General features: G+C 49.5%; 1 protein-coding gene across 5 annotated transcripts; it reads left to right on the top strand.

Moving 5' to 3' along the window:
• The first annotated feature begins 167 nt into the window (after positions 1-167).
• On the top strand, positions 168-3812 carry LOC122382563 (tetratricopeptide repeat protein 9C-like). 5 transcript variants are annotated; one of them, XM_043368065.1, is made up of 5 exons: positions 168-286; positions 789-958; positions 1286-1452; positions 1788-1976; positions 2971-3812. In XM_043368065.1, exons 2-5 carry the CDS (start codon positions 834-836, stop codon positions 3066-3068), a joined length of 579 nt encoding a protein of 192 aa, XP_043224000.1. In that variant the 5' UTR covers positions 168-286; positions 789-833; the 3' UTR covers positions 3069-3812. The 5 variants fall into 5 exon arrangements, with proteins under 5 accessions (XP_043224000.1, XP_043224001.1, XP_043224002.1 ...); XM_043368066.1 differs by having other exon boundaries at positions 189-217; XM_043368067.1 differs by having other exon boundaries at positions 191-286; positions 789-871.
• The last annotated feature ends 12111 nt before the right edge of the window (positions 3813-15923 follow it).

The following is a 15923-nucleotide window of genomic DNA, read 5'->3' as shown; positions in this document are numbered from 1 at the left end:
ACTTTTTCTTTTGTTTGTTCTTTCAATGGATAAATGCAGTTTGATGATTTGGGCTATGAAACTCATCTCAATTCGGAGATCAAAAGAAAGGCCAAGTCAATGTGCTTTGAAAGTTCAACATGCAAAAAGTTTAGTGTAAACAAGTCTTTGAATTTATTTGTCACATCTGCGCAGAAAATGTCAATAGTTCACATTGAAGAAGAGAGAAGAGGAAGAGGTTGGGATCAAGGCCCTAAATACAGTTGGGATGGGATATTGGAAGTAAACTTAATTAGGTCAAAATTAGGCAAGTAAAATATTTATTAAGTGTCTGACCGTGCCCCATGCTTCCTTACTCTTTCCTTTTTTGTATAGAATGGTCGCTGACCATATTTGTAAAATACTGAGCTAGATATATTGTAATTTGATCCAGCCGGTTTTGCATCCTATTCTTGCTGCAATTTTTATATGGTAATAAAATACCAAATGAAATATATTGTGGAGTACCAATATTTAGCATATTAATGATTAAACTTAAGAACCAGTGTCAGCCATTTTGATTGTTTAGTTGTTCTACCATTGCATTTTGACTTAGCCATGCCGAGTACGGAACGGCACAAGACTGAGCTGCCCATCTGAGTCAAGTTGTTAGCTAACTTTCTGCTCCCACCCCTTTCCAGTTTTCCACCCTCTTGTACTCTGTTAGGTACCTACGTAATCTGACCTTGTGTCAACGGTCTGAGAGGTCTAGGATTTGGATTATTATGTTTATTTTTGTGCCATGATAATTTATTTGCATGTTCTTTCAGCTTTGATGTATTTACACTTTGGTGTACCTACTTGATTCAGACAAGATGGCAGAAGCAACTGGAACGATCACTGCAAATACAAAGTATGAGACTGCCTTAAAGTATAAACAAGATGGCAATGAGGCATTCAAGGCAAAGAACTTTAAGCTTGCTATCCGTAATTATCACAAGTGAGTGGTTGTTTTCATGTTGTTAATCTTTGTGATTCCTCACTGTTATCACTTTGCTGTTTTTTTTGCATGTTTCCAAGGAATACAAATACATGTTGCTGTCATTTGCTGAGTATTCACAGCATGCTTTAGAAAAATGTGTATCAGGTGATGAAATTTGTGACTGTTGTCTATCAATCTGTACCTACCATCGTAATGGCCGGCTACCAATTCCAACTAATTGGCATTTCTTGCATAGCTGTACTTCCTTGATGCACTATAAAAGTAATGCCTCTCTTTACCCCCCTATTTCATCCTCTCTCCCCTCTCTCCCTCCCCCGCCCCCAGAGCGCTACTGTATATCCGCGGGATCGACCAGCACGCAGTGAAGCTGCCCGCCATGCTCGGTAACGCTCGCCAGCAGCGCGACAGGGAACAGAGGCAGAGCGAGCTCACCGAGGAGCTCACGGGGAGCGTGGACGCCCTCAAAGTCGACACGTACAATAATCTCACAGGTGAGCGGGGAGAATCTCACCGGGGAAGGTGAGCTATCTGTCGCCGCAGGCGGTAATGGATTTCGAGTTTTACGGTGTTATCGGACAGTGGGAGACATTTCCGTGACGATCTCGCTTTGGGTCAGTACAATTCAGAGTGGTCTCAAATTGGGTAGTTGACAATTATGCTTAACAGGCAAAAAAGCGGACTACAGTCGACGTTATATGGAATGGCCTCCGGTGGTGGATGTAGGGATCGCGAGATTCTGAGAACCTTACCGAAGAACGGTCGATTTTTCGGGCGCTCGTTCGTGTATCGTGTCCTCCTTAGCTGAGATATTTCGCGCCATTTCCAGCCGCCCTGCTGCAGTGTGAGGACCGGTTCGACCTGCAGAAGATCCTCGAGTACTGCGACGAGGTGGCCGAGCTCAGCCCCAACAACCAAAAGTGTCTGTTCCGGCGCGGCCAGGCGTACGCGCGCGCCGGCGACTACGAGGAGGCCGAGCGGTGCCTGCTCAAGGCGCGCGAGCTGCTCAAAGAGAAAGGTGGGTGGGCTGATTGGGGACGGGATGGGGTCGATACAGGGTCACTACGGGTCAGCATGAGGTCACAATTGGTCAGCTGGATGCTGGAGTCCCAGGGAGATGCTTCTTTGCTTGTGGGAGCGGGGAGGTGCACCTTTGATCGACGCTTGTTTGGAAACGACTCACTGGGAAGTGAGGAATGCTCAGTGATGGTCGTGCCTGAGAAAGTGTGGTGTGCTTTGGATCAGCCCTATATGACGCTTACTGGAATATTGTGGCTATTGGTGCTTCCCTGAACTGTACGTCGCACGACCCTGCATGGGACTTGTTCGGACAGCCAGCATGTGGCTTAGAGGGTGCTGTTTGTTGGAGGAACGCCTTGTGACAATCCCCACTTCGTTCGTTTCTTGCTACCGTTTCCTTTTGCACCCGTGTTTTATTGTTGGCGCGCTAACCGCGGCACTCGGTGATGGGATTTTTGTGCTTGCTTCGGGCTAGGTGAGTTTCCTGCTTTTGCTGCGCTTCCTCACTCCTTATGATGATGACTATTATTGTTTTTTTTTTTTTAGCCAGCATTTTTACCGTAACTGCTCTCGTCGTAACTTGTTTACGGTAAATTTAATACTTGATAAGTTTGCTGTGCACAACCAAGTTTTATTTCACATGCAAAACATACAAGAACTGTATTTAAGTGTTTATATTAGAGCAACATTTTATGCTTCTTTTGTATCTATGTGATTTAGTTCGGGCGAATGCCGATCGTTCAGAGGAGAGTTTAGGTGTAGAACCTTATAACCCAACACAATGCACTGCGTATTGCATGCGGAAGTGCATCGTTAGTTATGTGTCTTGGTAATCCTTTATGTTTATTCGTTTTAACGTAAAATGAGCGTTGGTCAGTTTGACTTTTCACAATCTGTCATTTATCCGGTTGACAAGTTTCATTTATTTGTAGCTTGGTACTGGACTGATTAGAAACATTGTTTGATAACAGTCCTCCATCTCCCCATTTCAGACCCTGCGATTGAGAAGCTGCTCGTCACGTGTCGGCAGAACCTCAAGGTGCAGCACGAGAAGCAGAGGTCCATGTGCCGAAACATGTTCGGATCGTGACCGGGTGGCCCCAAAGGCTGACGGTCACGTGCTCGATCACGTGACAACCGGTACGGGTCATGTGACTGATATATAGAGTCACGTGACAGCCGCTCCGGGTCACGTGACGAAAGGGGTTGGATCTCAGCAGTGAGTGATGCGTCTTCCAGGCCGGTGTCAGGCGAAGTGCCCCGATATTGGCAGATATTTGTGATGCTCAGAGGCTGAGAGGGCGGATGTTTGCCATGTTCAGAGACTGAGATGTGAGTTCTGAAGTTACCGGCTGTCGTACTTATGTGACTGTGCGTGCTGTGTTCCAGAGAGATTGAAAATGTTACATTGTCCAGTGGACGTATACCGCTGGTCCCATGAGGAGTTGTGAGTTAACGCGGAGTTTCCCATTGTGTTGCCATCATTGCAGTTCACTGTTGATAACCGCAACTAACCGCTGGTTCGGTGCGCAAATGCACGCTGCAAAACCGTCGCTAAAATGGCTGTGTGTTGTAGATAAGCATAGCTTGACAATTGACATCGTCCACGGTTTGTTCCAGTTTATTTCGAGCATTTGTCTGGCTGTCTGTAACTCAGAGCTGGGTCGACAGGTGGGGACTCGACTGTCGCGTTCGGAGAGGACTGGCTTAGCAACTGTGACGTTGCTAGGGGGGGGGGATACATGCTCGTTGCAAAAACGGAATGTGAGAATGGCATTGTTCTGCACGATCTGTTTGTTATCGCATCAATATATTTTTGATGTTTTTGGATCAATATGGTGCATATGAAACCATGTTCTGTTCGTTGTTTTCATCTCTACTGGACATATGATTTAGGGATCTTGTTAATTCTTGATATATGGACAAAAGAAATGCAGTCATCGGAAAGCTACTCTCCAAGCATCAATGCGAATCATTCAGAATTCAGTTCCTATACTCGCTCAGGACTTTTCTGACCAAATAAGGTTCGTGACGGCATATTTGAGTCGACCCTTACCGACCCACCGTCGTGAGGGGCCGAGGCGTGGACTCCGGCGCGGGCTCGTCCGCAGCAGCCGTACGCTCGGCACGTCCTCTATCGACTCTGTGGCTACCCGTAGTTTTCGTTTCGTCGCTCAGATGCTGCTGGTGCTGCCACCTGTGCAGTGGACCTGCAAATTCATTTCAGTGGCTAGTCCAGCGAACAAAGCGACAAAAGCAGTTGTGATTAATTTATGATGGCGTTAGTGCTTTTATTCTAGTGTAGGCTATGTGGAGAAATAGTTCGATTTCACTGGACCTTGGTAGTGGCAAAATCATCCACCCTATCGGTGTGGAGCGTTGGCGACTGTAGGGGAGGGGCGGTTGCTCGCTGCGCCGAAGGAGGGGCATAAACTTCGCCCTTCGACCCGGGTTATATGATTTGTGTATGCTGCTTTCTGGCACCAGTTTCCATCCAGCTGATGGTCTCTATTTTTGTTTGACTCTCCATCTCGCACTGTGAGGTCAGTTTGAGGTTCAAGCTATTTAAACTAACAAGTGAACCATCGAGCCCTTCTGCACGGACCTAAGTGTTGTTCAAAATCCAGACATGCTGTTGAACACAGACCCTATCCGTTTTACAGTACCAACATCGACGCTCAGAGGTTTATATGTTTGTCTTTCAACCGGTCCCGGCTCCTTTTACCTCCCCTCACGCTGGACCATGTTTTCTCTCCCTCCCTCCCCCTCACTCCCTCCCCTCCCTCTCCTGTGACATTTGGTGAACGACTGAGAGCCGCTCCAATTATCCTCCGTTTCCCCCGTCTCGGTGGCTGTGAGCGGCGCGCAGCTGACCGCGTCCAAGGGCAGCAGAGTGTCCGGCGCCTCCGGCCAGGGTCCCGTGTCCAGTGAGTCAGTAGCGACTCCCGCCGGCCGCCGGCAGCCAGTTCCCACGCTCCCGCCCCTCATTGTTTCCGTCCGTCCGACCGACCGTCCGACCGTCCGTCCGACCGACCGTCCGTCTAGCCGACCGTCCGTCCGTCCGTCCAGCCGCCCCCGTCGGCCGGCCGGGCCAGACTAGTCCGGCGCGGTGGCGACGGACGCGGTGCACCGAGAGGACAGATAGATTACGGTGGCCGTCAGTTGATTTGCCAATATATTCCGATTCCCATGGAAAATGTGCGCCGTCCTTTCCTTGTGTGAACGCAGCCAGGACAATTAGGCTCTGAATGGGGCCTTATTTTCCATTTCCAAAAATCGCATTTGCCTTTACCCGCGCTGTCCGCCCTAAATCAAGGCAATATCGCAAAACGTTATGTTTTCATTCTGTCCGTGTCCTCCTCCTGGCGCCTCTCCGCGGTACCAATTGCCTTGATGATTCATCCCTTGGTATGGATCGCCGGTACCTATAATCGGAACACACGATCTTGGGTCAATAAGCCGGTTGGGGAATGTGTGTTATGCTCTTTTCTCCTCATGCAGCCACCTCCTTACACCTGGTATTTTAGTTTTTTTACGGATTGTAATTTGTATAACGGCATAACGGAGGGGAATATCCGCAACCGTAAAATGAAATTCATGTGTCCGCTATTTGCGGATCCGCCTCATACTATTAAATATTAGTGCCTCGAAGTGGGCTCTAAAGCGCGAGCTTGTTCATGACCGACTCAGTAATTGGTGGTGTTTATCCAGTTCGTGAGTTACTGCTCAGCAGTTTGATAATGTGTTTTCCAAGCCTCTCTGGAAGATGGGATAAAACAGATGACTATTTGGCTTGATGTGCTAATGTGACATAAATCTGATCTGGTAAGAAGTGTCCCAGCTGCCGGGAAAACTATAAGGCACATGTTACACTGATATTGTGGTCAGAGACTTGGCCAAGGTCGGAAACTGACGTTAAGTAATTCCTGTTGAGCAGCTCCTTTTGAAACGAGATGGAAAAATCCAGATGTGCAAAAGTAAAGAGAATGCATGAAACGCCGTGGCCGGTAAAAAGCCAGTGCAAGGACCAAACTTAACACCGTTCAGTCGTTTTAATCCGGCTATCCGGACTCACCGGACCCCATATCTTACGTAACCTTCTTTCAATCAGTTTTTGTTTGACTCTCCTTCAATCAGCCATCGTTACTCCGGAGTCCGTGTGATCTCACATGAACTCCCTGCAGCTCTATCCCTGTTTGTGGGACCGCTCCCCCCCCCCCACCCCCACCCGCTGCCCGCCTTACCTCCCTCCGTAGCCCGCCGACCGACTAAACCCCTTCTTTACCTCTTGTGATGGGACCTGCCTGCCCCACACCCCTCACCGGGTGACCAGTAGTCGTGTGAACCGCCGCCGGCCGACCACCGACACCCCACCTCAGCCGCTCCCCAATTAGGCCAGTCGGAGCGGTCAGATACCATCAGAGAACCCACCGGAGCCGGGCGCGGCTCCCGGTCACCGAGGGGTGTGTGGGAGCTGTTCTAGGTGGGCGCTGTTCCAGATAGGTGCGTGGGAAGGGTGAGGGAGATGATTTGACTCCTGCCCTGACTGGGTGCGGGGGTGGTGTTCGGTGGTAGGAGCACAGCAGAGAGAAGGGAATGGGAGGGTTTTATAGTGCTCGTGAATAGTCATTAGTCAATGAGGGTTTCTCCCCGACTGGCAGGCATGATGTCTCACTTGTACCCAGAGTATATGGACTGGTCAGTGCTAGTGATGGGGCCCCGGAATTGGAGTGTCCTGGGTCCCAGAAAGGTGTGCCCGTCGCCCGAGCTCTCGACCGGTGACCACTGTCCAGTCGGCTTACTTGTGACCACTGCTCGGGCTGTGAATTTGTGACCACTGACATGGCTCTGAGCTGGTGACCACTGTCCCGAGCTCTAAACCAGTGACCACTGTCCAGCCTCTGGACCGGTGGCCAATGCCCAGTCGGCTCCGGACTGGTCACGGCAAGTCATTAGCGACCGGAAACTGGGGAAGGGGAGGGGAGGGCTGGAGAGGCGCGTCCCACGCCCCCGATAGGAGGTCCGGGCCAACCAGCCCGTCTGTGAATCATCGTCACCCTTGCACCTTGCCAGAGAGCTGAATTAGTGTTTAACAGCAATGCAGCGGCTTCTGAGGCATGGTAACTGTCGGCGAAGAGATGGTGAATGTGGATGATTCATGTTTATTCCCACGGATATATGGTGGACAAATTAGGCGTAAGGAGCTACGCCTACGACTGTCGAATTGTGCATAGTTACCCACCAGTTAGGGGATGTATTGACGAATCATGTATAGTAACTACACAATCACACACTTTACTCATCACTGGCTTCAAAATATTGTTACATGAAGTCTGGTGACAAATTGGTAAAATAAAACAATTAGTTTCCACGCTGCTGACAAGGTCACCAAAGTGATCATTTCTCTGTCGAGAACCTACCCATCATATCGCGCGCTATTTTGTCGAGGATCTAATTTTGTTCGGACGCGAACAAAACTGATGACATTGTCCCGGGGACGGCGATTGAGCACCGAATCAAGGTCGCCGCTAACAGCCCCCGGCCTGGCGCTGACAGGTGTCCTCGACGGGGCCGAACAAGCGCCCCAGGACCTCATAGACGCCCCGGGCGCTGCGGCCGGTATCGCCCCAATTGACCGTGTTCCAATCATTATTCGCCCTGTGAGATGCTATTTACCAGCGGGAAATGGTCGCGTCTGTCGGCGGTTAGCCACAATTAGCTTCGGCTACTACCGGAAAACCGTCCTTCCTCAAGTAGCCGCTCCGCCTCCGGCGCCCGCCCGGCCGAATCGATGAATGAACTGAATGAATGGGCGGCCGGGCGTAGTTGCCGGCCGGGCCGACAGATGGCAGTGAGGTCGCCGCCGCGCCGGCCGACCAGTGAAGCCGTCTCGGGCGGCTGCTCGGGCCGCGCTGTCCTCCGCCTCCTCACGGGTGAGTGCGCCCGGGCCGAGAGGGGAGGAGGGGAGGGAGGGGGCTTCCGCCGGCCAGGAGGGTCTATTGTCCTGTCTATGATGAGGATTACCGGGCCTTGTCTGTCGCCGGGCTAACTCCACGGAGACACTGAGGCTGCAGGTACCGGGAACGCCCAGGGCCGGGGGCGCAGGAAATCGTTCGTCTTTACTGACTCATTAGGACATAACCCAGCGACGAGTATGGGTATTGTGAATATGCTAAGAGACACTCCTTTCGAAAAAAGTCAGCCTGAAACGTGATAATCGAAACCCGACTCCATTGCGACCTTATATGAGCGCGCATATCATATTTTTTTCCTACCTTTATTCAAACAATTAACAGAAACTTTCTACTTGCATTGGCTTGCTCCCGGAAGTAAACCTGCGACTTGTACGGCATTTTAGCGTCACCTCGGTTGGTGACATTCAACATTGAAATGATGTCATGTCGCAGAGCTACGAACGTAACCGGCATGACTTGCATATATGTCGTAAGTCAGCGTCTCGATTCAGTTTTTAGTGTATTTAGCTCAACTCGAGCTTTGAACAATCGAGGCCAGAGGTAATCGTGCGCAGCCTGAAACGATGTTATATCCGGTTGCCGCTAATTTACTGTTTAGAAGTACGTCATTTGTCACGAAACATTTTTGCGAGGTCGTCACGAAACGTTTTGGTGGGTTCATATATTATCTACCTATTCGTACGCTTGAGAGCAGCCAGCGCCTGCGAAGCTACCAATGTTCTGTCCAGTGACTGCCCATTGAGGTCTGCTACAGCTCTTTAAAATGAATTCATGTAGTCTGAATGATTGAATGGGGGTCTTTATCAGCTTTTAGAGCTGGGACACTCATTCGTGTTATCATGTGAATCCACCGATGGATTGACGTCGGCTTGTTTAGACGTGCTGCCGATTGCACATTGCCGCGGTTTGGGTATAGAGCCCTGCGTATCCGGGTTTTCAGCTCACTGTGAAGGTCATGGGAGGCGTGCCCGCTGTGACGGCTGCAGTTACGCCCCATGCACCGAGTCGGGGCCGCAGAGCATAGCTTCCCAACGGGAGTGGCATAGTAACACCGTGAGTGTCACGCACTTGATGAATTATCAGTCTAAGGAAAAAAGATCATACCCGTTGTCAAAGAAAGAATTGAGCCATGATTCAAGCGAGAAGCTTTCCGATATTCGCTGCTGTTACTCAAGGGTTCAAGTTTAAACTTCCAGTGAAATTCAGCATCGGACATGTGTGGTAACTTTTGCACAATTTTCCAAGTTCAGATGTCCTGTGGAACATGTCCATAAATGTCGAAGGGAGCTTAAGTGGTTTTGAATTATTCGCGAAACTTTCAGACTTCAGCCGTATGTGAAACACGAAACTCATATCGTTTCTTAGTCGCTGGAAACATCGACTTCTTTATTTTGTTTACTTTATTATCGAACACTTTCCGGGTGTATCGGTGCACGCATACCATCCAGTCGCGTCGTCAACATCCTGTCACCGTGCCCCGTCCCTCGTTCTGCGCGACCCATCCAGTCCACGACGCGCCGCTATAGTGGCGTCCAGTAACGGTGAGCCCGTGTGCACACGTATCCGGCCGTCATCACGACTGAGCCGTCAATGTCGGCGACCCGGTCCCGGTGACACGGCGCCGTCACCCGGGTCCGGTGTGACCTTTGACCTGACCTCGGGTGACACCAATTATGATATTTTGGTCACTGAAAAGCTGTACTTCTACCCTCTTCAGGCTTTGCGCAGCCGAATGTGAGGGAGCGTTCACTTTACTTAACATTAGCTTAGAAACTTAATCAGCTTAATCGCAATATGGCCCAGAAGCCGAGCCAATGCTATTCGAGAGTTTAGCGTAGTGAGGAAAATCATATTGATGATTATGAGCATATTTTTAATTGACCGAATCCTCAATGTAATCTGAATAAAATGACAAATAGCAAAAATTCGGGTATATTCGATCACAGATCTTTGTCAACCGATACCAGCAGGCGCCACAATTGTAGATGTCAAAATACTTTTTGTTCAGTACACATGCACAACAGTAGATATGTCCTCAGGGAAAAGATTTATGGTTGGTACTTCTAAAAGTCGCAGCAGTCAAACATAATATGTACAGGGAAAGCAGTCAAACATAATATGTACAGGGAAAAACCTATACACAAGATTAAAGTGCGTTTGTGCCTAAGCATATACGAATTTAAGATGAAACAATACTTGCGGATCAATTAAATGGGCAGCAAGTTACACTCTTACCCTGGACAAAGTTAGGGCACATATAACATTTACACTGTGCGAAACAATTAAATGAGCATATTATACATAAATGAACATTATATACGTAAATGAGCATACATGAGCGTATTATCATACTATGACTACTCATACCCTGGACAAAGTTAGGGCGCATACAGCATCTATGAAAACGATCTACACAATCACTTTTTAACGTGGTGAGCTCTTGAAAATGCTACCCTACTTTGGAAGTAGCTGCCAGGAGGTGCTGTTATCGTTAAGAGCTGGCATCCTATCGCGGATGGTGATGGATTCAGCAATCCTCCTGTCAGCTTCATCCTTACATTTGCGTACGATGCGTGCTATCAGAGTCGTGTCCGTTGGGGTCAGGTCTGGGTGCTCGTGCGCGAAATGTTCACCCATTGGTGTGCCTAGTTTCTTGTTGGTGCCATCTCGTAAGTGTTCGTTATATCGCAGTCGTATTGGCCTACCGCTTTCTCCTACGTAAGTTTTGTTGCACAGACTACATTTCAATTCGTACACTACGTTTTTCGTGTGACACTTTCCCCGCAGCCCAGCTTGACATGCGTGGCAGTGCTGTCTGCCTGAAGGACACGGTGGGTCTTTGAGAGCTGACCGCACTAGCTGTCTTTTGAGTGTGTTTTGATTTGTCCATGCTGCAAGGATCGGAAACCCTGATGTTTTCAGCACTTTTTGGACCTTGGAGGCCACTTCATCATTTATGAATGGTAGTTTGACGTAAACTGTTCCCCTGCGCTTCCTTTTGTCCCTCTGCACCCCAGCTACCCCCCTGTTTGCACGAGAGCATTCCCGTAGCATGACACTTTTGATGAGCTTAGCTGGATAACCGTTCAGCTTAAATAGGGACGTGATCACCTCTAGGCTCTTGTCCCTACTTGGGATGTCGGAACTTATCCGAATGGCTCTTTTTACATGTCCTGTTAAGACTGCCTTTTTGGTCGTGAAAGGATGGGCCGATTGAAAGTGAAGGACAAGTTTTGCGGCATTGGGCTTAATGTACAGTTGTGTAGTGTACGTGCCGTTGTCCTTTACTGTAATCAGTACATCAAGGAAAGGGAGAGATCCGTTTGCATCAGATCGCTCCATCGTGAACTTGATCGTTTCATGTTTCGAGTTTAGAAAGTCTAGGTACTCGGATAAGCTTTCTTTCCAAAAAGGCAGTCTTAACAGGACATGTAAAAAGAGCCATTCGGATAAGTTCCGACATCCCAAGTAGGGACAAGAGCCTAGAGGTGATCACGTCCCTATTTAAGCTGAACGGTTATCCAGCTAAGCTCATCAAAAGTGTCATGCTACGGGAATGCTCTCGTGCAAACAGGGGGGTAGCTGGGGTGCAGAGGGACAAAAGGAAGCGCAGGGGAACAGTTTACGTCAAACTACCATTCATAAATGATGAAGTGGCCTCCAAGGTCCAAAAAGTGCTGAAAACATCAGGGTTTCCGATCCTTGCAGCATGGACAAATCAAAACACACTCAAAAGACAGCTAGTGCGGTCAGCTCTCAAAGACCCACCGTGTCCTTCAGGCAGACAGCACTGCCACGCATGTCAAGCTGGGCTGCGGGGAAAGTGTCACACGAAAAACGTAGTGTACGAATTGAAATGTAGTCTGTGCAACAAAACTTACGTAGGAGAAAGCGGTAGGCCAATACGACTGCGATATAACGAACACTTACGAGATGGCACCAACAAGAAACTAGGCACACCAATGGGTGAACATTTCGCGCACGAGCACCCAGACCTGACCCCAACGGACACGACTCTGATAGCACGCATCGTACGCAAATGTAAGGATGAAGCTGACAGGAGGATTGCTGAATCCATCACCATCCGCGATAGGATGCCAGCTCTTAACGATAACAGCACCTCCTGGCAGCTACTTCCAAAGTAGGGTAGCATTTTCAAGAGCTCACCACGTTAAAAAGTGATTGTGTAGATCGTTTTCATAGATGCTGTATGCGCCCTAACTTTGTCCAGGGTATGAGTAGTCATAGTATGATAATACGCTCATGTATGCTCATTTACGTATATAATGTTCATTTATGTATAATATGCTCATTTAATTGTTTCGCACAGTGTAAATGTTATATGTGCCCTAACTTTGTCCAGGGTAAGAGTGTAACTTGCTGCCCATTTAATTGATCCGCAAGTATTGTTTCATCTTAAATTCGTATATGCTTAGGCACAAACGCACTTTAATCTTGTGTATAGGTTTTTCCCTGTACATATTATGTTTGACTGCTTTCCCTGTACATATTATGTTTGACTGCTGCGACTTTTAGAAGTACCAACCATAAATCTTTTCCCTGAGGACATATCTACTGTTGTGCATGTGTACTGAACAAAAAGTATTTTGACATCTACAATTGTGGCGCCTGCTGGTATCGGTTGACAAAGATCTGTGATCGAATATACCCGAATTTTTGCTATTTGTCATTTTATTCAGATTACATTGAGGATTCGGTCAATTAAAAATATGCTCATAATCACCAATGCTATTCGCATGGAATCCTCGACTATTTTTAAGTCCATCACCTTGAAGCTCATCTTTTGTTTATCTCCTGGTCACGAAACATGCCATAATCTACAACGGCCGTCGGCCAGCAAACGCTCGCATTTTTATTCTGCCTTCGAGCGTTCTTTGGAAAATCCATTTGGGCCAGCTCTGTGGAAACAAAGCCACAATACGCGGAATGGCGCCGTCCTAATCCGTATGGCATCACGCCTTCAGTTACGTAAACCCATGGCCGGAGCGTTGCTATGCATCTAGTGCCGAGTCTCTATTGGATAACTCGGTGCCTACTGCCTGTGCGATTCCGTAGGTAACCTCCGTCAGTGATGGGTTCTGTCGCTTCGGTCACATATGGCCCGTACCTACGGCTAGCACTGGCTCTATATTGTGCCACAGTAATGAGACCCGAACTGTGCCACAGTGATGGACCCTTACATTACCCCAGGACTCTAGTTACATCTATCATACTGTGCCGCAGTACTGGATCCATTCCTTACTTTGCCGTAGTGATGGACCATGCTGTGTCACATTACTGGAATGGATATTGCGCCGCAATAATAGACCCATACCTATTACCTACTCTAAAAAGTTAATTGTTTTCAAAACGGGCTTCGCTGAGGAAAACTAAATATTATAACAAAATATTTCGGCTTTATTGATCAGCGTTGTTCACTGTTTAGTTTTCCTCGGCGAAGCCCGTTTTGAAAACTGTTGATTTTGTCGTGTTGCACTGTGACTCTGATCCAGAGAAGAGAGCAAGGTTACTGCGGGATAAATCTATTGGCCGTAGTCGAGCAAAAACAGAGGCCACAGGTAGGTGCGACGGATGAGAAAAGAACAGACCAACCTCTTAAGCAGGGCTAACGCAATCAGCAGGCTGGCACAGAACCAACAGTAAATGAGAAGTGAGAAACCAATGCACGGAGCAGCCACGTGCGTCCAGTCAGCCACAGTCAGTCAAAAAGCACGCTCATTATTGCCGCAGCCCCGGCGTCGGCTCGGGTCATAAACAGCTGCCAACAATCGGGTCCTAAACAGCTGCCGAACAAATCGCGAGCCATCAACACCCTTCCTTGTCGACATTAGCGTTCCGCTCTGCGATTCTCCGCGATCGCCGCGGTAGAGTCATTTCACTGCGCGCCTCACCGACAGGCGGCTCCGGCGGCGCCGGCGTAGGTGGCGCCTGCATCGCGTCACCACCAGGTCCGTTCCGCAACGGTCCAGAGTCACACGCGCGGTCCGTCGCGGGCAGGCACACGCGCGGGTCGCGGGAGTCCGCGGCAGGGCGGAGGTCGACCCGGTTTCTTCTTAGCTTGGCTCCGTCCCTGTCGACTGTGTAGGAGCGGCCGTGAGTGGCCGTGACGACGGCCTCCGTCCAGGTCGGCCCGGTGGCTGGTGACGGAGCCATCCGGACCCGCTGGCCCTGATGGAGCACAGGCAGCTCCCGTGCTCGCCGGTCGTGGTGCTGGACGACCTGTCGAGACCTCCGATCAGGCCATCGAGACAGCGATGATGCTGGGGGCATACAGAGGTCAGCACATGGCACATTCGAACGAGTACGCCTGCCGAACATCATTTGAGCAGGGCTCATTCCCGAACCCTGGCGAGGCGTATTACGGAGCTCAAGCAAAGCGCCGTACACATCGCTGCTATCACGGTTGGTTTTCATAACCAATCGCTTGGCGGCCTTCACAGCAGATTCGGCCATCCCGTTCGACCTGCTGTGGTATGGTGAGGATGTGCGGTGCTCAATGCCCCATTCCCTACAGAAAGTCTCAAATTCGGACGACACAAACTGACGACCATTGTCAGACATAATCATCTGTGGAATGCCGTACCTCGCAAAATGAGCCTTGAGCTTGTTCCACGAGTGGCTCCTTCTGTTGTCGTGGTTGGAATGCGGCACACACATCACATGACAAAGCCATCTGTCTCACATCTCTCGTCAATCCCGGCCAGAAAACGACCTCTCTGGCCCGTCGGAGCATAGTGTCTGAACCGAGGTGGGACGCATGTAAACGTCTCAGTAGCATACTGCGCATACTCTGGGGTATCAATATCCTCTCCCCCTTCAAAATAACGCCGTCGGCAACAGAAAGTGTATCGCGCACATCGTAGAAGGGGAATAGATGTGTGGGCAAATCGTGTTTGTCAGGCCATCCCTGCCTAATCACATGTAACAAATCACAAAGAGTGGGGTCAGCAGAAATGGCATCACGAATCTCCTGAAGGCGCATGTCTGAGATCGGCATGTGTTTAAGGGCGTTCACACACTCGAAATAGCGAGAACTGCTGTCAATCGACTGAGCAAATGCGCAAGAAAACGTTGCGTCAGCGGACGAGTTGTCAGCAAACTGACGACTTTTAGAAAATGTTGCGTCAGCGGACGAGTTGTCAGCAAACTGACGACTTTTAGAAAATGTTGCGTCAGCGGACGAGTTGTCAGCAAACTGACGACTTTGGGAAAACGCATTGTCAGACGAGCGAGCAAACGCGGGATCAGACGAGCGAGGCAACTGAGAGGACGGAGCGGGCGCCCTCGAGAGAGTGTCTGCAAGTATCATAGGAGAACCAGGTTTGTAAACGACATGAATGGAGTAGCGGTGTAAAACCATCATCATCGCCTGCAGCCGTTTCGGGGCGCAGCTCAGTGGTTTCCCAAGAATGGTTTGTAGGGGTTTGTGGTCATTTTCTACTGTCACGTCTCGCCCGTACGTATACTGGTCGAAGCGTTGTAGACCGAATAGTACAGATAAACACTCTTTCTCTATCTGTGCATAACGCTTTTCACACTCAGTCAGTGACCTAGATGCATAGGCAATAGGCTTTCCATTCTGTAACAGAGCAGCTCCCAGAGCGTTCTGAGAAGCGTCCGTTTGCAACACGAGAGGAAGGTCAGCGCGAAAATGGGCAAGAACTGGAGTGCTCGAAACCATGTGTTTGATCTGTTTGAACGCACGCGCCTGTGCCGCTCCCCACACCCAGGGGGCGTCCTTACGTGTCAGATCGCGAAGAGGCTTGGCGACTTCAGACAGAGAGGGTAGGTACTTTGCCAGGTACTGTACCATGCCGCAAAACCGGCGGACATCGTGGACGTTCTGGGGCTCTGGCATGTCGAGTATCGCCGCCACCTTCGCAGGGTCAGCGGAGACCCCATCAGCAGTGATGATGTGACCCAGAAACGAGATCTGAGGACAGTAGAAA

This window comes from Amphibalanus amphitrite, unplaced genomic scaffold, assembly GCF_019059575.1.
Source record: "Amphibalanus amphitrite isolate SeventyFive unplaced genomic scaffold, NRLGWU_Aamphi_draft 000142F_arrow, whole genome shotgun sequence".
Classification (NCBI taxonomy): domain Eukaryota; kingdom Metazoa; phylum Arthropoda; class Thecostraca; order Balanomorpha; family Balanidae; genus Amphibalanus; species Amphibalanus amphitrite.
The sequence above is the reverse complement of the archived record's forward strand: the minus strand, read 5'-3'. Positions and strand labels throughout refer to the sequence as shown.